The sequence below is a fragment of the Trachypithecus francoisi genome, unplaced genomic scaffold (genome assembly GCF_009764315.1).
Source record: "Trachypithecus francoisi isolate TF-2019V2 unplaced genomic scaffold, Tfra_2.0 Lachesis_group15, whole genome shotgun sequence".
Lineage (NCBI taxonomy): Eukaryota > Metazoa > Chordata > Mammalia > Primates > Cercopithecidae > Trachypithecus > Trachypithecus francoisi.
In genome coordinates, this window is record NW_022681460.1 from 89470253 (window position 1) to 89496564 (window position 26312).

Consider the following 26312-nt stretch of genomic DNA (forward strand, 5'->3'; position numbering starts at 1 on the left):
GGCCCTGACACCAAAAGAGAGAGCTGCTAGGAGATTGCGTGATGGCACTGCTCCAGGGAGGAAGCTTGCACTGGGTCTCACAAGCTCCCTGAGACCTAAGCAGCTACAGTCAACGGTCATTTCAGAGCCCTAGCCCCAACAAACTGCACACCGTACTAGAACCCAGCCGCACCCAGACTGAAGTGCAAAAGAAGCATGGCTGCTGCCCCAGGAGTTTAGGTTCAAGGAACTGCCAGCTACTGCAGGCAGAGCTAAAAACAGAATTATCATTTGACCCAGCAATCCCATTACTGGATATATATCCAGAGGAATATAAAGCATGGGCTGAGGCAAGAGCAAGTCACCAGGGCTGAAGAACAGGTGGTACATTCACTCCCCATCCACTGGCCTAGGCTGCCTACCACTAAAGGCATCACCACTCTGCCCAGGGGCAGGGTATCACCACAATTGCTGTCTCCCTCCACCTGAGCATTCCACTGGTAGCCTGGGAATCGCTCCTGCCTACCATGCCTACCATGGCTGGCCTCACCCGTCTCTGCCTATGTCACAGCACAGTTTGAGGGCCAGGAGGTTGCCCAGCCCAGTCCGACACACTGGCACCTGAACACTCCTCCCAGGGGCCTGAGGTTGGACATACCAACCTGGCTGCTACTGCCACAGCTAGCACCTCCTTGCACATGCCATCTGAAGGGTTAGAGACTGGCCTGCACAGCCCATGACAGCCTCCACCAACATAAGCATGTACCACCTGGGACCCAGAGGTCATCCGGCCACTGCCACTGTCATCACCCATGCCACACCACCTGCCCAGGGGCCCAAGAACTCACCCACTGTTGCCACTACTGGGATCCAACTAGGCCACCAAGAGGTCCAAGAATCAGCTTGCCTTGATGCAGTAACCCTGGTGCCAGCATATGCCATCCTGGGGCCCAATGACATACACGCTTAGCCCACTGCTCCCACCACTGGGGCCCAAAGAGTAACTTACCTGGGGTGTCCTAGTAACCAGCAAAACTTCATCGCCGCCTCCACCAATAATTGTACCCTAAGACACTAAGGAAGTCACAGTCATCATTGACGCTGTTTACACCTGAAGAAATCATAGAGACTACACTACTGCACACACCCAGGATCAAAACCAAAGTGTCCTACCCCACCAACATCACAGATATATCTACAGGAAAAATTTCTCCCATATGAAAGCAAATTAAAAAAAACTGAAAAAGGGCCAGGTGCGGTGGCTCAGCACTTTGGGAGGCCGAGGCGGAGGATCACCTGAGGTCAAGAGTTCGAGACCAGCCTGGCCAACATGGTGAAACCCCCTCTCTACTAAAAATACAAAAAATTAGCCAGGCGTGGAGACACGTGCCTGTAGTCCCACCTACTTGGGTGGCTGAGGCAGGAGAATCGCTTGAACCCGGGAGACAAAAAGGTTGCAGCGAGATGAGACTGCACCACCGCACTCCAGCCTGAGCAACAGGGTGAGATTCTGTCTCAAAACAAAACAAAACAAATGATATACAAAACACATTCAAAAGCAAATTATTATTTGATCTAAAGAGAGAGATAAACTCCAATACAATAATAGTGGGGGAGTCCAAAATCCCATTCTCAGCATTAGACAAAATCCCATTCTCAGCATTAGACGGATCATCTAGAGAGAAAAATCAACAAACATTGGATTTATTTATTTATTTATTTATATATTTATTTATTGAGACGGAGTCTCGCTCTGTCACCGGGACTGAAGTGCAGTGGCCGGATCTCAGCTCACTGCAAGCTCCGCCTCCCGGGTTTATACCATTCTCCTGCCTCAGCCTCCCGAGTAGCTGGGACTACAGGCGCCAGCCACCTCGCCCGGCTAGATTTTTGTATTTTTTAGTAGAGACGGGGTTTCACCGTGTTAGCCAGGATGGTCTCGAACTCCTGACCTCGTGATCCGCCCGTCTCGGCCTCCCAAAGTGCTGGGATTACAGGCTTGAGCCACCGCGCCCGGCCCAAACATTGGATTTAAACTGGATTTCAGACCAATGGACCTAGCAGACATTTATAAAACATTTATCCAGCGATTGCAGAATACACATTTTTTTTCCATCGGCACATGTAACATTGTCCATGACAGATATATGTTAGGCTACAAAACAAGTCTCAACATATTTTTAAGCACTGAAATCCTCTCGAGTATATTTTCAGACCCCAGTAAAATAAATACTAACAGGAACTTTCAAAACCATACAAATACATGGAAATTAAACAACATGCTCCTGAATCACCATTCAAAGAAGGAATTAAGATGGAAACAAAAAAAATTTCTTGAAAGAAATGAAAATGGAAATGCAGCATACCAAAACCTAGGGAAATACAGCAAAAGCAGTATCTAAGGGGAAGTAGCAATAAATGCCTACTCCAAAAAAGCTGACAGATTTCAGATAAACAATCTAACAATGTACCTCAAGGAACTAGAAAAGCAAGAAGAAACCAAAGGCAAAATCAGCAGAATAAAAGAAATAATAACTGTCAGAGCAGAACTATATGAAATAGAGTTTTAAAAAAAGATACAAAGGATCAATAAGACAAAAAGTTGATTTTTGAAAAGACAAAACAAAATTGATATGCCACTAGCTAGAATAACCAAAAAAAGAGAAGACCTAAGTACACAAAATTAGAAATGAAAAGGAGACAACACAACTGATACCAAAGAAATACAAAGGATCATCAGAGACTATTATGAGCAACTATACATTAACCAACTGGAAAACCTAGAGAAAATGGATAAATTCCTGGAAACATACAACCTATCAAGATTGAATCAGGAAGAAATAGAAAACATGAACAGATCAATAACCAGTAGCAAGATTGAATCAGTAATAAAAAATCTCCCAAAAACAACAACAACAACAACAACAAAGGACTAGATGGATTCACTGTAAAATTTTACCCAATGTAAAAAGAAGAGTAAATCCCAATCCTCCTCAAATTATTCCAAAAAATTGAATAGAAGGGAATTCACCTTAATTTATTCTACAAGGCCAGCATTACCCTGATACCAAAACCAAGTAAGTGTACAAAAACAACAACCCGAAAAAAAAAAAACCCACAAAAACTACAGTATCACTGATAAACATAAATGGAAAAATGTCAAGAAAACACTAGCCAAATGAATTCGACAGCACATCGAAAATATAATACAACATGATGAAGTGGAATTTATCCCAAGGAGGCAGGGATGGTTTAACATACACAAACTAGTAAATGTGACACATCACATCAACAGAATGAAAAACAAAAACTGTATGATCATTTCAATAACACAAAAAAAGTGATAAAGTTCAACATTCCTACATGATAAAAACTCTCAACAAACTAGACATAGAAGGAATATACCTCAAAATAATAAAAGGCCATATATGACAAATCCACAGCTAACAACATATTGCACTGGGAGAAGTGAAAAGCCTTTTCACTAAGAACTGGAACAAGACAGGATGCCCACTTTCACTACCCCTATTTAATATAGTACTGGAAGTTCTAGCCAGAGCAATGCAAGAGAAAGAAATAAAAAGCATCCAAATTGGAAAAGAGAAAGTCAAACTGTCCCTTTTAACAAATATTATTTTGTATTTAGAAAAACCAAAAGACTCCACCAAATAACTTAGAGCTGATAAACAAATTCAGTAAAGTTGTAAGACACAAAATCAACATACAAAACTCAGCAGTATTTCTATACGCCAATAATAAAATAGCTGAAAAAGAAATCAATAAGACAATCCCATTAGCCATAGCTACAAAAAAAGAAAGAAAGAAAGCTATAGATAAATTTAACCAAAGAGATGAAAGATCTCTACAAGTAAAACTACAGAACACTGGCGAAAGAAAGTAGAGGACACAAATGGAAAGATATACTATGCTCATGGATCAGAAGACTTAGTAACAATCAGAAGGAACATACAGCCCAAAGCAATATAAAGAATCAATACAATCGTTATCAAAATACCACTGTTATTTTTCACAGAAATAGAGAAAACAATCCTAAAATTCATAAGGAACCAAAAACCCACTAGAATAGCCAAAGCAATCCTGAGCAAAGAGAATAAAGATAGAGACATCATATTACCTGATTTCAAAATATATTCCAAGGCTATGGTAACCAAAACAGCATAGTATTGGTATGAAAGTAGACACATAAACTCAACAGAATGGAACAGAGAACCCAGAAATAAATCCACATATTTATAGCCAACTGATTTTCAACAATGATGTCAAGAATGTACACTGAGGAAAGGACACCCTCTTCAATAAATGGTGCTGGGAAAATTGGATATCCATATGCAGAAGAATGAAGATGAACTCCAATCTCTCACCATATTAAAAAATCAACTCGAAACTGATTAAAGACTTAAATATAAGACCTGAAACTATAAAATCACTAGAAGGAAACACTGAAAAAACACTTCATGACATTGGTCTGAGCAAAGATTTTATGGTTAAGACCTCAAAAGCACAGACGACTAACACAAAAATAGACAAATGTAACTATATTAAACTTAAAAGTTTCTACACAGCAAAGGAAACAAGAGAGTGAAGAGACAACATGTTGAACGGGAGAAAATATCTGCAATCTATTTATCTAATAAGGACTGATATCCAGAATATATAAGGAACTCAACCATAAAAAAAAGTAATCCCATTAAAAAGTGGGCAAAGAACACGAATAGACAATTCTCAAAAGATGACAAGTAGCTGATGAGTATATGAAAAAATGCTCAATATCACTGATTATCAGGGATGTGCAAATCAAAACCATAATTAGATATCATCCTATCCCAGTTAGAATGGTTATTACTAAAAAAAAAAAAAAAAAAAGAAAACACCCAAGAAATAATAGATGCTGGTAAGGATGTAAAGAAAAGGGAACTCACACACTCTTGTTGGGAATGTAAATTAGTACAACCATTATGGAAAACAGCATGGAGATTTCTCAAAAAACTAAAATATTAATAGAACTATCATGTAATCCAGCAATCCCACTACTGGGTATCTATCAAAGTAAAATAAATCATTACATCAGAGATACTTGCATTTGCATGTTTACTGCAGCACCATTCACAATAGCAAAGATATGGAATCCACCTAAGTGTCCACAAACAAGGAATGTATAAATAAAGAAAATATGTTATAATATATGCATACAATGGAATACTATTTGGCCATAAAAAATAATGAAATTATGTCACTAGCAGAAACATGAAAGGAACTGAAGATCATAACATTAAGTGAAATACACAGACACAGAAAGACAAATACTGCATGTTCTCACTCATAGGAGCTACAAAATTTGATGTCATTGACGTAGAGAATAGAATGATAGATTATCAGAGGCAGGGAAGGGTGCAAAACAAGATGCATGTTGGGAATATTTATCCTGATATATTCTTTTAGGACCTCAAATGCCAGGCTAACGAGTGTAAATTTACTTCCCTGTCAGTGGTGAGCCACTGACAGTTGCAGAGCAAGGTGCTAAGACGATTGTCTTTAAGAAATCTAATCTAACTGTCATGTTACCTAAATCGGTACTGAAGGTAAAGATATCAAGACAGTATTAAAATAATACGGCTACAGAGGGTGAACTAAGGCAGTGGGAAGGGAGAAAAAGGTGTAATGTTTAAAGACAGATCATAGGATTTGGCCAGTGATCGGATACTGGGGCACAAGGAGAGATGAAAAAGATTTCTCAGGGGCTTCAAGTCCCTATTACAAGAAACAGGAAACACAAGGAAAAAGAAGAAAGAAAATGACTTGATATTATTTGAGGGCATAAGGAGTTGAAGTACAGGGCATCAAATTGCCTATTAGGTATTTGGAAATGCAAGATAAGAGGTCAGTAGTGGGATAAAAACAGAAATAGGACAATAAGGAAATTACTTACTATTTGTGCAGCTAAAATACTGACACAAGTAAATTCTCATATTGAAAAATGCAAGCGTCACTACAATTGCTAGTTTACTTCTGTGGTGAGCAAGTCATAAATAATTAAACATCACTGGTCTTATCAAAGCCAAGAAGAATGCAATCTAATTGTTTTGAATCTAGCAATCTAGTAAATATTGTTTTAAATACTAGAAAACTTAACAATATAGTACTTCCTGTGAATTCTCCAAAACAAGCTTTCCTTAAATAAGGTCTACATAACCTCATAACACTCAGGAACAGAAATAAGACTAGACTTTATTGGAAATTCTTCTTGTGGCACAGTACATTCAACATTAGGAGGTTACAAGGTGGATTCAAGGGAAAAGTATAGCAGATAAGTTTTTAGGCAAATGTTCCTAAACCTTTCTATTTGGCTTGCATTGCGAGATAACAAAAACCAGGCCAGGCACGGTGGCTCACACCTATAATCCCAGCACTTTGGGCAGCTGAGGCAGGCAGAGTACTTGAGGCCAAGAGTTCAAGACCAGCCTGGTCAACATGGCGAAACCCCATCTCTACTAAAAATACAAAAATTAGTCAGGTGTGGTGGCACACTCCTGTAATCTCAGCTACTCGGGAGGCTGAGACACGAGAACTGCTTGAACCTGGGAGGCGCAGGTTGCAGTGATCCGAGATCATGCCACTGCACTCCAGCCTGGGGGGGGGACAGAGCGAGACTCTGTCTCATAGATATACAGATAGACAGCAGGCAGGCAGACAGACAGAAAGCAAATACCAAATGACAATGGGAACTTGCTTTAAAACAGCAATAAAAACCTTCCAAAGAGAATGCTGTCATGACCAATATGTAAACATGACTCTTCTCCAACCCAGGAAGAACGTTAACAGCAAATGAGATTCTGCCATTTAAGCAAATGCACCTAAGTGCTCTCAAACACAATGGGCCCTTGAACAACACAGGTTTGAACTGCAACCGAGTCCATTTATATATGGGTTTTCTTCTACCTTTGACACTTCGACAGAAAGACCAACCCTCCCTATTTCTCCTCCTCCTCCTCAGCCTACTCAAGATGAAGATGAGGATGAAGACCTTTATGATGATCCACTTCTACTTAAGGAATAGTAAATGTATTTTCTCTTCCTTATGATTTTCTTAATAGCATTTTCTTCTCTCTAGCTCACTTTATTGTAAGAATATAGTATATAAGGCATATAAAATACATATATATGTTAATTGACTATGTTGTAAGTAGAGCTTCTGGTCAATAGTAGGCTGTTAGTAGTGAAGTTTTTGGGAAGTCAAAAATACATGAATTTTCTACTGCGTGGTAGAGTGAGGGTGTTGGCACCCCTAATCCCTGTATTGTTCAAAGGTCAACTATATAAAACAAATTCTATTTCTGGCAACATGGTCAAAAACCAAATCCTATAATGGATGAGAAAATAGGAAGAACAGAAATTAAATTATATTTCATCAAAAAAACAGCTATAATATAACCCAACCTGATTCATCTTATCTTGAATGATAAAAATCCAACATTATAACATGGTTAATCATCATTAAAATATAAAATAAAGCATATATGAGACAGGCAAATTTCCATCTTTCTAAAGACTATTGTCTCAGAATAACAGTTCAGCAAACTGATAGTCATCAACATTCTGTATAACTTATAAATAGTTTAAGAGCTAATGCTAGTTTTTAGTAAATATAAGGGGAAAAGTGACTAATTTAAATATCTTTTGAGATAACCTATTCAGAATCTCTGCCATCATGCTAGGAAAAATAAGTTTCTATTCATTAATCATCCTCAGCTAACTTTCTACATGACATGCAAATGCGCTATAGAGCAGTAGGCTGAATATACAGCAATCCCTAGGTGACAAAGGACTAAGAGAAAAGAAGCTAAGTTACTTGTTTAAAGTGATTCAGCAAGTTAGCAGCAAATCCCAATGTTCCTTCTTCCAACTGTCACTACCTCCCATAAGCCAATCATTATCAAAACTAATCAAGACTGAATAAACACTTACCAACAAAGGAGGCAGCAAACACTTAAGACCCCTAGACACAGATTTGAAATATCTCCAAAATTTTAACAACTCAAAGGGCAAATTAAATGAACAGCCGCTACTTGTGAGCATCTTCCCACACTTCAAAATCCAAGCCAATACATCTGGATTTTGTGCAACTATTTTCTTTCTTTCTACAAATGTCACACTGATAAATCTAAGAGTACTCTTCCACTGGAATACTTTGGTTACTTTCAGCATACCTTACCTGATCAAAAAGTTCAGTACCATCTGATCCTGCTGCTCTCATTAGTTCATCTTCTCCACCAGGATGATACTCCATATAAGGGCTGACATTATAAACGAAACCTGTATCAAAGCAAGCAGAAAAAATATCCTAAATGAACTTCTCAAAAACTGTAAAACTTATAAATAAAAGTTTCAATGCATCTTTCCAAGTACATTCCATTTAATTAATCACTGTTATTTCAAAGTATCAAGAATTAACTGTAAAGGATCTGAGATTTCATCATATTTGCAAGCAAACAACTTAACCTGCCACTTTCATGGGTCCTAGCAGATAACAAGAGACTCCTAGGTCAGAGACAAGGAAGAGTTTAGCACCCACATCAAGAGCAGTAGTCAGAATATAAGTATTTGTGTCAGTTCACTGAACCCGAATTCCCAAGAGTGCTACGTGAAGAGGGCCAGGTAATACCTGCACACTCAATGTGCTGCATTACAGGAGAGGAACTCTTGAGCTCAGGAAACTTGAATCTTTTACAAGCATGCCTGCCCTTGTTCCTGAGGGAGATATTTACTATACAGAAGAGTAAGCAAATCTGCTTTGTTCTAGAGGGAGACAGTAACATTCAAGGCTGTTCACAATGCAAATATCCTTTAAAAGATTGTCCAAAAAGACAGTGCCTCTGCTCACAAGATGTGCAGAAATGCAAAAGAAAATTGCCTCCCAACACAAAGAAATGAAATACTGTGTATACAATCTTTGAAAGTACACACACACACACATGCAGAGAGAGAGAGAGAGAAAAAAAAAAAGTGACTACTACACAGTCATAACATTTCCACTATTGCCCTGGTAGAAGAATCTGATGAAAAAAGAATCAAGTTCTAATCCACGTTTCTGATCATCTCAGCAAAGGTTAAGCAATGGTGACCACTTAGGCAAGCTCTGTGAAAAGGAAGCCCAACTCTTCTCAAAGATTATTATTCAGATTTTAATCTTTTTGTCTTCTCCAAGTATTTCTTTCATCTGTTCAACTGTTATTTATTTTTATGTTTTAAGAAAGAGGAATAGGGAACAACAAATACAAAACATCTCAATGCATAGCTCTCCCAAGGAAGTTGCTTTTTCATTCTTGAAAACTAGATAGATACTAGACAAATCTAGCCCTAAAGACATCACAAAAGTGCAGTAAGAACAATTGGTTTTTTAAAAAATATCCAGGACTATTTCCTCTTTATACGATGACTTTCATGAATTTAAATAACCTCAGATAACTTTAAATATTCATCCTATATAACAATCTTGAAAGAAAAGAAGAGGTTGGATTTCAGACCCAAGAAAAGTACTGCAGTTTTTTGACCAGCGATATTTTAGAAAATAACCAATCAGTCCAGATTTCTCTATAAAATCTCTTAAAGGTAAGCACAAAAGGAAGTAAATCCACAGAATTTCTTTCAGCAGCATTCCAAATAAGTCTGAACAAAACTAGTTAAGCTCCCTCTTTTTTCCTTCCCCATATGCCTAGAGTCTCACAAGATTTAGAAGAATTTTTTCCCATTGTTTAATGCTCCAAAATCCAGAGACCAAAAATGTGAGTGGTAATGATTAGGATCTGAATTATTCCCAATAGGCTTTTTAAGACAGAGGATGCCTCCCAAGCAAGAGTTCTAAGCTTTCTCTACGATCAGTTCCTGACTGGAGTTGCTACAGTTTCTCAAGAAGAAGAAATCTACAACCCATTATCATTTGTGACGGAATTTCATGAGTTTCAGCAACCAGCTTTTCCGGCAGCTTAAACAGCTATCCATGATGAGCACATAAAGCCTAAAACATTCCATACACGTTCTCTGCTAACCTGCTAGCCCTTTACATTGACCCTTATACTGTCACAGTCTTGTCTTTCTTTCTGATAGGGGCTAGGATCACTCTGTGGACGTGAAGAGCATCCCATCCTTTCCAGATGAAAAAAGCTAGGAATGTCTATCCCTTACTACAAGGAATTAACACTGTTAAACAGTGTCTCAGTCCAAGATGCATTAGATCAAAAAGCACTCGGCTGTGTTAGTAATTTGCTAATTATGAAACTTAAACCTAGCCCCAAAACAGAACAGGTGCACTTCTTCTGATTCAGAGCCTCTTCTTTGCTCTTTCTCTCCTTCCTTCTTATCTCCCTTTTTTCCTTTTCAGAAGTATTTCCGAACAACTAAAAACTTAGACCCCTGGATGTGGCAGAGAAACACAAACACACAAAAAAACAAACTTTATGCTTTTTCTTCATGCTTTATTATATAGGTGTACCTCAGAGATATTGCAGGTTTGGTTCCAGAGCACTGCAGTAAAGCAAATAAAGCAAGCTACACTCATGTTTTGGTTTCCCAGCGCATATGAAAGTTATGTTTAGGCCAGGCATGGTGGCTTATGCCTGTAATCCCAGTAGTTTGGGAGGTCAAGGCAGGAGGATTGCTTGATGCTAGGAGTTCAAGACCAGTCGGGGCAAACTAGTGAGATCCTGTCTCTACCAAAAAAAAAAAAAAAAAAATTATCCAGGCATGGTGGAATGTGCCTGTAGTACCCCTGCTACTCAGGAGGCTGAGGTAGGCGGATAGCTTGAACACAGAAGTGTGAGGCTGCAGTTAGCCATGATCATGCCACTACACTCCAGCCAGAAAAACAGTGAGGCCCTGTCTCAAAAATAAATAACAGATGTTTATGCTATATTGTTGTCTATTAAGTGTGTAATAACATTATGTCTAAGACACTAATGTACAAACCTTTATTAAATATGCTGTGATAAAAATGGTAACATCGTCTGAGCCTTAAGTGAGTTAAACAGTTTGCTGGTGAAGGGTCTTGCCTTGATGTTGATGGCTGCTGACTGATCAACATGTTGGGTACTTAAGGTTGAGGTGGTTGTGGCAATTTCTTAAAATAAGTCAGCAGTAAAGCTGGCCATTCAACTGACTCGACCTTTCATGAGAGATTTATCTGTAGCATGCAATATTGTCTGATAGCATTTTACTCACAGTAGAACTGCTTCCAAAACTGACATCAATCCTCTCAAACCCTGCTGTTGTTTTACCAACTAAGTGCATGTAATATTCTAAATCCTCAGTTGTCATTTCAACAATGTTCACAGTATCTTCCACCAGGAGTAGATTCCATCTCAAGAACCACGATCTTTGCTCATCCCTAAGAAGCTACTCTTCAACCATTCAAGTTTTATCACACAGCAATTTCAGTCACATCTTTGGGCTCCACTTCTAATTCTAGTTCTCTAGCTGCTGTCACATCTACAGTGACTTCCTCCACTGAAGGAGGAACCCTTCAAAGTTACCCATGAGGGTTGGAATCACCTTCCTCCAAACTCCTATTAATGTTGATACCTTGACCACCCCTCATAAATCACAAATGTTCTTAATGGCCCAGAATGGTGAATCTTTTCCAGAAGATTTTCTTTTTTTTTTTTTTTTTTTTTTGAGACGGAGTCTCGCTCTGTCGCCCAGGCTGGAGTGCAGTGGCCGGATCTCAGCTCACTGCAAGCTCCGCCTCCCGGGTTTACGCCATTCTCTCGCCTCAGCCTCCCGAGTAGCTGGGACTACAGGCGCCCGCCATCTCGCCCGGCTAATTTTTTGTATATTTTAGTAGAGACAGGGTTTCACCGTGTTAGCCAGGATGGTCTCGATCTCCTGACCTCGTGATCCGCCCGTCTCGGCCTCCCAAAGTGCTGGGATTACAGGCTTGAGCCACCGCGCCCGGCCTCCAGAAGATTTTCAATCTACTTTTCCCAGATCCATCAGAGGAATCACTATCTATGGCAGTCATAGCCTTATAAAATGTGTTTCTTAAATAAAAAAACTTGAAAATCAAGATGACTCCTTGATTGATGGGCTGCAGGATGGATGCCATGTTAGAAGGTGATACAGTTTGTATATCTGTCCCAGCCCAAATCTCATGTTGAATCGTAATCCTCAATGCTGGAGGTGGGGCCTGGTGGAAGGTGTCTGGATCATGCGGGCAGATATCTCATAGCTTGGTGCTGTCTTCATGATAGTTCTCACAAATCTGGTCATTTAAAAGTGTGTGGTACCTCCACCCCTCCTCTGTCTTTTTCTTGCTTCTGCTTTTGCTATGTGATGTGCCTGCTCCTGCTTTGCCTCCTGTCATGAGTTAAAGCTCTCTAAGACTTCTCCAAGAAGCCGATGCCAGCACTGTTTCCTGTACAGCTTGCAGAACCATGAGCCAATTAAACTTTTTTTCTTTATATATACCTAGTCTCAGGTATTTATTTACAGCAATGCAGGAACAACTTAATAGAGAAGGCATGATGTACACTGCTATCAGACCTCTTGGGTGACCAGCTGCATTGTCAATGAGTAATAATTTGAAAAGAATCTTTTGTAATGAGCAGTAGGTCTCAACACTGAGCTTAAAATATTCAGTAAACCATGCTATAAACACTGATGTACTGTCATCCAAGCTTTGTTGTCCCATTTATAGAGCACAGGCAGGGTAGACTTAGCATAATTCTTTAGGACCCTAGGATTCTTGGAATGGTAAATGGACACTGACTTCAAGTCACCAGCTGCATTAGGCCTTAACAGAGAGTCAGACTGTCCTTTGAAGCTCTGAAGCCAGGTATCCCCTCTCTAGCTGTGAAATTCCTACGTGGCATCTTCAGCCAATAGAAGACTATTTAATCTACATGGAACATGTGTTGTTTCGTGTATTCACCGACATCACTGATCTTAGCTAGATCTTCTGGATAACTTGCAGCAGCTTCTATATCAGCACTCGATGCTTCACATTGCACTTTTATGTTATGAAGGTGGCTTACTTCCTTAAACCTCATGAACCAACCTTTGCTAGCTTCTAACTTTTCTTCCACAGCTTCCTCACCTCTCTCAGCCTTCCTAGAATTGAAGACAGTTAGCATTCTGCTCTAAATCAGGTTTTGGCTTAAGAGAGTTGTGGCTGGTTTAACCTATCCACATCACTAAAGCTTTCTCCATATCACCAACAAGGCTATTTTGCTTTCTTGTATCATTCATATGCTTACTGGGATAGCACTTTTAATTTCCTTCAATAACTTTTCCTTTGCATTCGCAGCTCAGCTAACTGTGTGGCACTAGTGGCGTAGCTTTCAGCCTTTTTCAGCTTTCAACATGCCTTTCTCACTAAACTTAATCATCCCTTGTTTTTTATTTGAAGTGAGAGATATACAACACTTCCTTCACTTGAACACTCAAAGGCCAATGTAGGGATATTAATTGTCCTAATTTCAATATTGTTGGGTCTCAGGGAATGGAGTGGCCCAAGGAGAGGGAGAGACAGAAATTGTCAGTTGGGGAAGTAATGAGAACATATACATTTGTCCATTCAGTTTACCATCTCATATGGGCTCAGTTTGTGGCACTCCAAAACTATTACAATAGTTAACATCAAGATCACTGATCACAGACCATAATAAGAGATACAATAATAATGAAAAAGTTTGCAAGAACTATCAAAGTGTGACACAGAGACATGAAATGAGCACAGGCTCTTGGGAAAATGGTGCCAAAAACTTGTTAGACACAGAGTTGCCACAAATCTTCAATTTGCAAAAAAATCCATTACCTGCAAGGTACAATAAAGTGAAGGACAACAAAAGAAGGTATGCCTGTACTCTATTTGTACCATACATGGCTTTTAGAAATCAAATCTCTCATGTGCAAGGTTCTAGCCTTCTTTTTCTTTTTTTTTTTTCTTTTTTTTTTTTTTTATTATACTTTAAGTTCTAGGGTACATGTGCATGACGTTTATATCATGTATAACTCCCCAATGCAATCCCTCCCTCCTCCCCCCTCCCCATGATAGGCCCCAGTGTGTGATGTTCCCCTTCCCGAGTCCAAGTGATCTCATTGTTCAGTTCCCACCTATGAGTGAGAACATGCGGTGTTTGGTTTCTCTTCTTGTGATAGTTTGCTAAGAATGATGGTTTCCAGCTGCATCCATGTCCCTACAAAGGACGCAAACTCATCCTTTTTGATGGCTGCATAGTATTCCATGGTGTATATGTGCCACATTTTCTTAATCCAGTCTGTCACAGATGGACATCTGGGTTGATTCCAAGTCTTTGCTATTGTGAATAGTGCCGCAATAAACAAACGTGTGCATGTGTCTTTGTAGTAGAGTAATTTATAATCCTTTGGGTATATACCCAGTAGTGGGATGGCTGGGTCATATGGTACATCTAGTTCTAGATCCTTGAGGAATCGCCATACTGTTTTCCATAATGGTTGAACTAGTTTACAATCCCACCAACAGTGTAAAAGTGTTCCTATTTCTCCACATCCTCTCCAACACCTGTTGTTTCCTGACTTCTTAATGATTGCCATTCTAACTGGTGTGAGATGGTATCTCACTGTGGTTTTGATTTGCATTTCTCTGATGGCCAGTGATGATGAGCATTTTTTCATGTGTCTGTTGGCTGTATGGATGTCTTCTTTTGAGAAATGTCTGTTCATATCCTTTCCCCACTTTTTGATGGGGTTGTTTGCTTTTTTCTTGTATATTTGTTTGAGTTCTTGGTAGATTCTGGATATTAGCCCTTTGTCAGATGAGTAGGTTGCAAAAATTTTTTCCCATTCTGTAGGTTGCCTGTTCACTCTGATGGTAGTTTCTTTGGCTGTGCAAAAGCTCTTTAGTTTAATTAGATCCCATGTGTCAATTTTTGCTTTTGCTGCCGTTGCTTTTGGTGTTTTAGACATGAAGTCCTTGCCCATGCCTATGTCCTGAATGGTACTACCTAGATTTTCTTCTAGGGTTTTTATGGTATTAGGTCTAACATTTAAGTCTCTAATCCATCTTGAATTAATTTTCGTATAAGGGGTAAGGAAAGGATCCAGTTTCAGCTTTCTACTTATGGCTAGCCAATTTTCCCAGCACCATTTATTAAATAGGGAATCTTTTCCCCATTTCTTGTTTCTCTCAGGTTTGTCAAAGATCAGATGGCTGTAGATGTGTGGTATTATTTCTGAGGACTCTGTTCTGTTCCATTGGTCTATATCTCTGTTGTGGTACCAGTACCATGCTGTTTTGGTTACTGTAGCCTTGTAGTATAGTTTGAAGTCAGGTAGCATGACGCCTCCAGCTTTGTCCTTTTGACTTAGGATTGTCTTGGCAATGCGGGCTCTTTTTTGGTTCCATATGAACTTTAAAGCCATTTTTTCCAATTCTGTGAAGAAAGTCATTGGTAGCTTGATGGGGATGGCATTGAATCGATAAATCACCTTGGGCAGTATGGCCATTTTCACGATATTGATTCTTCCTATCCATGAGCATGGTATGTTCTTCCATTTGTTTGTGTCCTCTTTGATTTCACTGAGCAGTGGTTTGTAGTTCTCCTTGAAGAGGTCCTTTACATCCCTTGTAAGCTGGATTCCTAGGTATTTGATTCTCTTTGAAGCAATTGTGAATGGAAGTTGATTCCTGATTTGGCTCTCTGCTTGTCTGTTACTGGTGTATAAGAATGCTTGTGATTTTTGCACATTAATTTTGTATCCTGAGACTTTGCTGAAGTTGCTTATCAGCTTAAGCAGATTTTGGGCTGAGACAATGGGGTTTTCTAAATATACAATCATGTCATCTGCAAACAGGGACAATTTGACTTCTTCTTTTCCTAACTGGATACCCTTGATTTCTTTCTCTTGCCTGATTGCCCTAGCCAGAACTTCCAACACTATGTTGAATAGGAGTGGTGAGAGAGGGCATCCCTGTCTTGTGCCAGTTTTCAAAGGGAATTTTTCCAGTTTTTGCCCATTCAGTATGATATTAGCTGTGGGTTTGTCATAAATAGCTCTTATTATTTTGAGGTACGTTCCTTCAATACCAAATTTATTGAGCGTTTTTAGCATAAAGGGCTGTTGAATTTTGTCAAAAGCCTTTTCTGCATCTATTGAGATAATCATGTGGTTCTGGTCTTTGGTTCTGTTTATATGCTGGATTACGTTTATTGATTTGCGAATGTTGAACCAGCCTTGCATCCCAGGGATGAAGCCCACTTGATCATGGTGGATAAGCTTTTTGATGTGCTGCTGAATCCGGTTTGCCAGTATTTTATTGAGGATTTTTGCATCGATGTTCATCAGGGATATTGGTCTAAAATTCTCTCTTTTTGTTGTGTCTCTGCCAGGCTTTGGTATCAGGATGATGTTGGCCTCATAAAAAGAGTTAGGGAGGATTCCTTCTTTTTCTATTGATTGAAATAGTTTCAGAAGGAATGGTACCAGCTCCACCTTGTACCTCTGGTAGAATTCAGCTGTGAATCCATCTGGTCCTGGACTTTTTTTGGTGGGTAGGCTATTAATTGTTGCCTCAATTTCAGAGCCTGCTATTGGTCTATTCAGGGATTCAACTTCTTCCTGGTTTAGTCTTGGGAGAGTGTAAGTGTCCAGGAAATTATCCATTTCTTCTAGATTTTCTAGTTGATTTGCGTAGAGGTGTTTATAGTATTCTCTGATGGTAGTTTGTATTTCTGTGGGGTCGGTGGTGATATCCCCTTTATCATTTTTTATTGCGTCTATTTGATTCCTCTCTCTTTTCTTCTTTATTAGTCTAGCTAGCGGTCTGTCAATTTTGTTGATCTTTTCAAAACACCAACTCCTGGATTCATTGATTTTTTGGAGGGTTTTTTGTGTCTCTATCTCCTTCAGTTCTGCTCTGATCTTAGTTATTTCTTGCCTTCTGCTAGCTTTTGAATGTGTTTGCTCTTGCCTCTCTAGTTCTTTTAATTGTGATGTTAGAGTGTCAATTTTAGATCTCTCCTGCTTTCTCTTGTGGGCATTTAGTGCTATAAATTTCCCTCTACACACTGCTTTAAATGTGTCCCAGAGATTCTGGTATGTTGTATCTTTGTTCTCATTGGTTTCAAAGAACATCTTTATTTCTGCTTTCATTTCGTTATGTACCCAGTAGTCATTCAGGAGCAGGTTGTTCAGTTTCCATGTAGTTGAGCGGTTTGGATTGAGTTTCTTAGTCCTGAGTTCTAGTTTGATTGCACTGTGGTCTGAGAGACAGTTTGTTATAATTTCTGTTCTTGTACATTTGCTGAGGAGTGCTTTACTTCCAATTATGTGGTCAATTTTGGAATAAGTGCGATGTGGTGCTGAGAAGAATGTATATTCTGTTGATTTGGGGTGGAGAGTTCTATAGATGTCTATTAGGTCCGCTTGGTGCAGAGATGAGTTCAATTCCTGGATATCCTTGTTAACTTTCTGTCTCGTTGATCTGTCTAATGTTGACAGTGGAGTGTTGAAGTCTCCCATTATTATTGTATGGGAGTCTAAGTCTCTTTGTAGGTCTCTAAGGACTTGCTTTATGAATCTGGGTGCTCCTGTATTGGGTGCATATATATTTAGGAGAGTTAGCTCTTCCTGTTGAATTGAACCCTTTACCATGATGTAATGGCCTTCTTTGTCTCTTTTGATCTTTGATGGTTTAAAGTCTGTTTTATCAGAGACTAGGATTGCAACCCCTGCTTTTTTTTGTTCTCCATTTGCTTGGTAGATCTTCCTCCATCCCTTTATTTTGAGCCTATGTATGTCTCTGCATGTGAGATGGGTCTCCTGAATACAGCAGACTGATGGGTCTTGACTCTTGATCCAGTTTGCCAGTCTGTGTCTTTTAATTGGAGCATTTAGTCCATTGACATTTAAGGTTAATATTGTTATGTGTGAACTTGATCCTGTCATTATGATATTAACTGGTTATTTTGCTCGTTAGTTGATGCAGTTTCTTCCTAGCCTCGATGGTCTTTACATTTTGGCATGTTTTTGCAATGGCTGGTACCGCTTGTTCCTTTCCATGTTTAGGGCTTCCTTCAGTGTCTCTTGTAAGGCAGGCCTGGTGGTGACAAAATCTCTAAGCATTTGCTTATCTGTAAAGGATTTTATTTCTCCTTCACTGATGAAGCTTAGTTTGGCTGGATATGAAATTCTGGGTTGAAAATTCTTTTCTTTAAGAACGTTGAATATTGGCCCCCACTCTCTTCTGGCTTGTAGAGTTTCTGCCGAGAGGTCTGCTGTTATTCTGATGGGCTTCCCTTTGTGGGTAACCCGACCTTTCTCTCTGGCTGCCCTTAAGATTTTTTCCTTCATTTCAACTTTGGTGAATCTGGCAATTATGTGTCTTGGAGTTGCTCTTCTGGAGGAGTATCTTTGTGGCGTTCTCTGTATTTCCTGAATTTGAATGTTGGCCTGCCCTACTAGGTTGGGGAAGTTCTCCTGGATGATATCCTGAAGAGTGTTTTCCAACTTGGTTCCATTTTTCCCCTCACTTTCAGGCACCCCAATCAGATGTAGATTTGGTCTTTTTACATAATCCCATACTTCTTGCTGGCTTTGTTCATTTCTTTTTCTTCTTTTTTCTTTTGGTTTCTCTTCTCGCTTCATTTCATTCATTTGATCCTCAATCGCTGATACTCTTTCTTCCAGTTGATCGAGTCGGTTACTGAAGCTTGTGCATTTGTCACGTATCTCTCGTGTCATGGTTTTCATCTCTGTCATTTCGTTTATGATCTTCTCTGCATTAATTAATCTAGCTGTCAATTCTTCCACTTTTTTTTCAAGATTTTTAGTTTCTTTGCGCTGGGTACGTAATTCCTCCTTTAGCTCTGAGAGGTTTGATGGAGTGAAGCCTTCTTCTCTCATCTCGTCAAAGTCATTCTCTGACCAGCTTTGATCCGTTGCTGGCGATGGGCTGCGCTCCTTTGCAGGGGGAGATGCGCTCTTATTTTTTGAATTTCCAGCTTTTCTGCCCTGCTTCTTCCCCATCTTTGTGGTTTTATCTGTCTCTGGACTTTGATGATGGTGACGTACGGATGGGGTTTTGGTATAGGTGTCCTTCCTGTTTGATAGTTTTCCGTCTGACAGTCAGAAGGACTGTCTGTTGGTCTGTTGGAGATTGCTTGAGGTCCACTCCAGACCCTGTTTGCCTGGGTATCAGCAGCAGAGGTTGCCGAAGATAGAATATTGCTGAACAGCGAGTGTACCTGTCTGATTCTTTCTTTGGAAGTTTCCTCTCAGGGGTGACGCCACCCTGTGAGGTGTGGGGTGTCAGACTGCCCCTAGTGGGGGATGTCTCCCAGCTAGGCTACTCAGGGGTCAGAGACCCACCTGAGCAGGCAGTCTGTCCGTTCTCGGATCTCAACCTCCGCGTTAGGAGATCCAGGGCTCTCCCCAAAGCTGTCAGACAGAGTCGTTGGCGTCTGCACCGCCCCCGCTCTTTCCCCTAATGGGCTGCAGCTGTGCGCTGTCTGCAGAGGTAGAGTCTACAGAGACAGGCAGGCTTCCTTGAGCTGCTGTGAGCTCCACCCAGTTCGAGCTTCCCAGCGGCTTTGTTTACCTACTTAAGCCTCAGCAATGGCGGGCGCCCCTCCCCCAGCCTCGCTGCTGCCTTGCGGATAGATCCCCGCAGACGGCTGTGTTAGCAGTGAGGGAGGCTCCGTGGGCGTGGGACCCTCCCGCCAGGTGTGGGATATATTCTCCTGGTGTGCCTGTTTCCTTAAAGCGCAGTATTGGGGTGGGAGTTACCCGATTTTCCAGGTGTTGTGTGTCTCAGTTCCCCTGGCTAGGAAAACGGATTTCCTTCCCCCTTGCGCTTCCAGGTGAGGCGATGCCTCGCCCTGCTTCAGCTCACGCTGGTCAGGCTGCAGCAGCTGACCAGCACCGATTGTCCGGCACTCCCTAGCGAGATGACCCCAGTACCTCAGTTGAAAACGCAGAAATCACCGGTCTTCTGTGTCGCTCGCGCTGGGAGTTGGAGACTGGAGCTGCTCCTATTCGGCCATCTTGCTCCGCCCCCCAAGGTTCTAGCCTTCTATGAGTTCCACCTGGTTTTTAGAAACTAATTTTGAAACCATCTAAAATTTCCCAATGACACAATTTTAATTTATTCCCACATCTCTAATTGCTCTGGTGTGGCAGATCTGAGCATCCAATTACTCATTAAATATAAATTAGTAATAATTATGGGCCAACAGACATAATCTCAAATTGATACTAGGTTCTTAGTGAGTTCTGCAAAACCTATCCTAATAATAACATTAAGAGCAAAAATTGGCTTAAACAGATTCATGAAACACCAATCTCCCACGGTGCAAAACTGGACTGTAACTAAGGACTCCTGGTCACAATCCAACTGGTATTTTTAGATCACTGACATGGGTGATCTTCACTGGCAAAGGGGGGATTCAGGGAGACAACCTATCTGTCCGTCCGTCCATCCATCCATCCATCCATCCATCCATCTATCCATCTATCCATTCACCCACCCACCCATCCCCTTTTCTATGCTGAAACTTTTTTTGTGTGTGTTTTGTTTTTTAAACTCTAACCAAGAACAGACAGAAAAAAGGACTGACTGAGAACTGTTCAGAAGAGCCACTTATTAAAAGTAAAATACAATGGTTGTATTAGGAAGGTATACTCCAATGTTTAAACAAATCATTGTTTAAACAAACCCCTAGCAATATTAGGGGTACGCTGTATAGCTAATTCATCATAGCAGAGACGCAGCACAATTTAAAACACATATTCAGAACAACAATTACACTGAGTTTCCCTAGGCAATGTATTGGTAGTACCTGTTCTTAACATTTTTTTCATACTAAATTACCTCTTTTGTGTTATATCTGGAATTCTGAGCTCTCAAACAAGTTATCTGAATAAAAATTACCCATTTTAAAATTACCATTTAGTACTTTGTAATGTCAGAAATGTATACTTCAAAATCACAGAATGACAGTCTTAAAGACTAGAACTTTAAGGCAATGTTTAGCCTCATCCAGTACAGGCTTTATCTCTATAGTATCTTACAGACAGAGCATCGTGCAGCATCTGCTTGAACAGATCCAGTGCCTAGTAGCTCACCACTTTTTTTAAAAGCTCAGTTCAAGGCTATCATTTTTATACCTAGAAACGAATACTGCCTTTTTATACAGAAAGAATTCCTTCTCTCTTGAAAAACACTGCCTATAGTTTTTCATTTGTGCATTTTATATTTATTTGTTCTTAATTTAACTCCAATTGCCTCTGATAAAGACTGTGGGCATCCTACAATAAAATACTTAAATGTGAAAGTGTGTGTGTAAAAACTTTAAAAACCCACAACAAAATGTGTATTAGAAAAGAAAGGATACCAATTGTCCAACCTCACTAACAGTGTTACTGTGAGCATTTAATATAGTCCTGAACTTCCTAACGGCCAAGGCCAACAGAGACACTAGTAACAGTGGTCTCATTATCTAATTTTAAAAATTATTAAAAATAAAACAGACAAAGAAGACTCGCTAGGTCATAAGTTCTTTAAAAGGGAGTAACTCTTGATATTGTGAAGAATTATGAGTCCTTATAAAGGGAACACTAATCACATAACAGATACTACAATTTAACAGTACACAGAAACATTCCTCAGGTGGCATTACGCTCATCCTCCCTAACCCTAGGTAACCACTCGTCTACCTTCTGTCTCTATAGATTTGCATATTCTGGAAATTTCATATAAATGGGATCATACAATATGTGGCCTTTGTGACTAACTTCTTTCAATTAGCATAGTGCCTTCAAGGTTCAACCATAATGTTGCATGCATCAGTATTTTTTCTTTTTCTGGATGGACAGTATTTCTTCTATGGATATACCACATTTTATTTATCTATTTATCAGTGGATGAGCATTTGGGCTGGTTCCACTTTGCTATTGTTTAAATATTTGTCCCCTCTAAAGTTTATGTGGAAATTTAATCCCCAATGTGGCAGTACTGAATGGCAGGGCCTTTAAGTCATTGGGTCATGAGGGCAGATTCATGAATTAATGGATTAGTGGGTTCATGGGAGTAGGACTGGTGGCTTTATGAAAGAGGAAGAGAGACCTGAGCTTTGCTCAGCCCCCTTACCACAGGATACCCTATACTGCATCAGGATTCTGCAGGGAGTCCCCACCAGCAAGAAGGCTCTCACAAGATGTGGCCTGTTGACCCTGGACTTCTCAGCCTCTGTAACTGTAAGAAATAAATTCCTTGTCTTTATAAATTACCCAGTTTCAGGTATTCTGTTATAAGCAGCAGAAAATGAACTAAGGCACAGTTTTTGGCGATCATGAAGAATGTTGCCATTAATGTTCATGTACAAGCTTTTGTGTGGACTTATACTTTCGTTTCTCTTGAGTATATATAACTAAAAGTAAATTTGGTGGGTCACAGAGTATTCTATATTTAACCTTTTCAGGCACTGCCAGACTGTTTCCCATTCTTACCAGCAACAGACAGAGCCTCCAAATTCAGAGAGCTCTTTTTTAGTCACTATTCCAACTCTCCACAGAGAAGAAAAGCCATCTATAGAACCTGAATCACCACATCACAAATAGCTCAGAGGACCGAATTCAGAACTGGATTACAGCATGCTCCAACTTAATCTCACACCCAGCTCTACATGATAGGGTTTGGTTAAACGCAGCACAATGTAAGACTAAAGCAACATTTTATAACTACTAATCTATCTTCTAGATGAAGTTCCCACAAATTTTCAGGTTAGGTAACCATACATGTGAACCATAACAGCTCACCAATAAGGAGTGAACTGTATCACTATGGTTCAGGCCACACACATCTACTAATTAATACTTTTTCATTTCTTCTTTGTTTACTTCTGTAAGTCAGAGAGTCTCAAAATATGATCTAGGGACTCCTGAGGGAGTTTAAGACCTTTTTGGTGGCTCAAGGTCAAAAATTCTTCATAGTAATACTAAGATATTATTTGTCTTTTTCTATTCTCATTCTTTCACAAGTGTAGCATTTTCAAGATACTACATGACAAATAAGATAGAATATCGAGCATGCCATGAGAATACAGTCGTCATCTATAAAGCCACACATTAAAGATTATTTGCCAAAATGTAAAACAATGCTGCTTTTCTGTTTTTCATAAACATAGGTACTATTTATAACATAGTGGGCTCACTATTTGTAAAATTATTTTTAAAAATTATTTACATTTCTTAATTTTTGAAAGATAAATATCAATAGATATGCCATAAACAATAGCCCTTTGGAGTCTTCAACAATTTTTAAAAGAGTAAAGACATTTTAAGACCAAAAAGTTTGAGAACCACTGCTGTAAGTAAAAGTAGTATTTCTGTAATAAGATTAAAAAATAATTTTGGGTTTTGAAATTCAAACAAATATTTAACTCCAAAAGCCCATTATATTCATTCAACAAAAATTCATTTAATGTCTATCATGTATGTACCAAATATTATGCCAGTATACTGTAGCATTCTTGCAATTATTCACCACTGTTCATTTCCTGTCTATAAAATAAATGAGGGGAAAAGATGTGTTCACATGATAAAATTATGGCATATTTCACTGTATTCAAATGCACAGGTCGATTGTTACAACTACTGTGACTACTTTGCCATCTTGTGTTCAGTAAAGAAATTGCACATTACTATAATTACTTCCTGTCAATTACTTCCTGTCAACTGCTGAGGAAAGGTGTTAAAATATGCAACTGTGGTTGAGGATTTTAATTCTACCCCTCAATTCTATCAATGTTAGCTTCATTCCTTTTCAATCTTTGCTATCACAGGCATAAACAGTTTTCCTAATTAAATGACCCTTTTTATCATTTTAAAATGTCTTTATCTCTGGTAAGATTCTTTGCCTCATAATCCTTTTTATCAGATATGAATATAGTCCAACCAATAATAAAACTTACTAGCTGGATAGCATACTTTTTCCCAAACATTTACTTTAGCCTACTTGTGTTTTTAAAGTATATCTCTTATAGACATCATGTAATCAGGTCTTGATAATACATCTACACATGGGTGCACACAAAGAGATAATCTCTGTCTTATCTATAATTAAGATAATTATCAATAATCATTATAATTACATTATATTTAATTATAAACTATCATTTAAAATAGTTTTAATTGGAGTGCTTGATTCATTTACACTTAATTATTAATGTGGGAGATTTTACTAATCTCCCTCCCAGCCCCAAGTTTTCTGTCATATGTCTTGGTTTCTCTTTCCCTGCCTTCTTTTGGGTTAACCAAACTTTGTTTAGAATTTCATTTAATCGATTGGCTTTTTGGCCTTCCTCTTTAAATTACTTTTTAAGTGCTTGTTCTAGGAACTGTAGTATATATCCTCAACTTCTACCTGCTTACTTAAGAGTTAATATTGTATGCCTTCCCATGTAATGTAAGAACTATTTACTGCTCTCTAACTCCTATCCTTTAACTCCACAATACAATGTTATAACTTTTATAGTCATGTATTTTTTATACATGTATTTTTATAAAATGGAGAGGACAAAAAGTAGTATTTTCTCTTACTCACATATTTACCACCTCCTAAATATCTGAACTTCTATCTGGTATCACTACCTTTCAACCTGATGAACTTCTTTTAGCATCTCTTATATTGTAGGTCTACAGGTAATAAATTTCCAAATAAATTTCCAGTTTTGGTTTATCTGAAAAAGTCTTTACTTCATCTTTATCCTTGAAGAATTCTGTCTCTGTATGGGTAGAGAATTCAGGGTTGATGCTGTTACTTTTTCTTCAGCAGTCGTTTTTACTATTTCCTACTGTGTTTTCTCTGGCAGCTTTCAAGATTTTCTCCTTATTTGTTAGCTTTTAGCACTTTTAAATAGGATGTGCCTAGATGTTATTTTCTTTGTATTGATTATGTTTAGATTTGCTAAGCCTCTGAATTTACAATTTATGTCTCTCACTAAATTTGTAAAATATATGGCCACTATTTCTTCAAATATTTTTCTGCCCCATTTTAAAATTCCTCTCCTTCTAGAATTCCAATGACACATTTATTAAACATTTTTATTTTGTCTGATAGGCCCCTTAGTCCCTGTTCATTTTATTTCTGATAATTTTCCTGTCTGTTCTTCAGATCGACATTTCTATTCATCTATCTGCAAGTTCATTAAGTCTTTTCTGTTACCTCCAATCTGCTATTAAGATCATTCAACAAATATGTTACTTCATATATTTTTCAATTCTAGATTTCTATTTTTTAGTTTCTATTCTTCTGAGAGTTTCTATTTTTTATTCATTATATCCGTATATTCTTTTGTTTGTTTGTTTTTTGAGATGGAGTATCACTCTGTCACCCAGCCTGGAGTGCAGTGGCGCAATCTCGGCTCACTGTAACTTCCGCCTCCCAGGCTCAAGTGATTATCCTGCCACAGCCTCCTGAGTAGCTGGGACTACAGGTGTGGGCCACCATGCCCTGCTAATTTTTTGTATTTTTAGTAGAGACGGGGTTTTACCATGTTAGCCAGGATGGTCTCTATCTCCTGACCTCATGATCTGCCCATCTCAGGCTCCCAAACTGCTGGGATTATAGGCATTAGCCACCGCGCTGGGCCTATATCATATATCCTTTAACTTACTTAGTACAGCTATAAATAGTGCTTTAAAATACTTGCGAACTAAGTTCAACATCTGGATCATCTCAGAGTCAGACTCCAATAACTGCCTTTTCTCTTGAGTACATCTGGTAACTTTGGATTATATTCTGACCCTATAAATATGTTGTAGAAACGTCGGATTCTGTAATATTCCTGCAAAGATTATTGACTGTTTTAGTAGGCAATTAACTTGACTGGACACAACTCCAAACTGTTTACCCTTTGCTGGGGTGAAAAATGAAGCCTCTGTTCAATGTTTTTAGCCTTCAGGTAGCTTAGAGTCTGTCTCATATATAAGATTTATATAGTTTATACCCTTCTCTGAATCTTTTTCTGGATTTTCTCCCTCATTTTCCAGTTACTGCAGATGTCCCAACTTCTGACATCTAGTTATTCAAGCCAGTAAGACTTTGAGTCTCCACCTGAGTTTTCACCTTCACAGCACCAACACACAAATAACCTCAAGTTCAATGCCATAAAAAATGGGAAACTCACACAGTGACATCCCTTCTTCTATATATAGATGACTGTTACCCTCTAGTTTCTGTCTGCTTTTGGTTATGCACCAGTATCTTTAGAGAGGATTTTAAAATATTTTGTCTGAGTTTATAGTTGACATTTCCTGGAGTCTTGGTCTAATGGGAAATG

At 39.1% G+C, this 26312-nt stretch overlaps 1 protein-coding gene across 3 annotated transcripts in view; it reads right to left on the minus strand.

Annotated features, from left to right (window-relative positions):
• Window positions 1–26312, minus strand: part of LOC117097555 (cytochrome b5 reductase 4) — a 114000-nt gene that overhangs the window by 58846 nt on the left and 28842 nt on the right. For all 3 annotated transcript variants that reach the window (XM_033235527.1, XM_033235529.1, XM_033235528.1), the window contains exon 3: window positions 8210–8310. In XM_033235527.1, the coding sequence (XP_033091418.1) occupies window positions 8210–8310 (101 nt within the window). The remainder of the gene's footprint in view (window positions 1–8209; window positions 8311–26312) is intronic.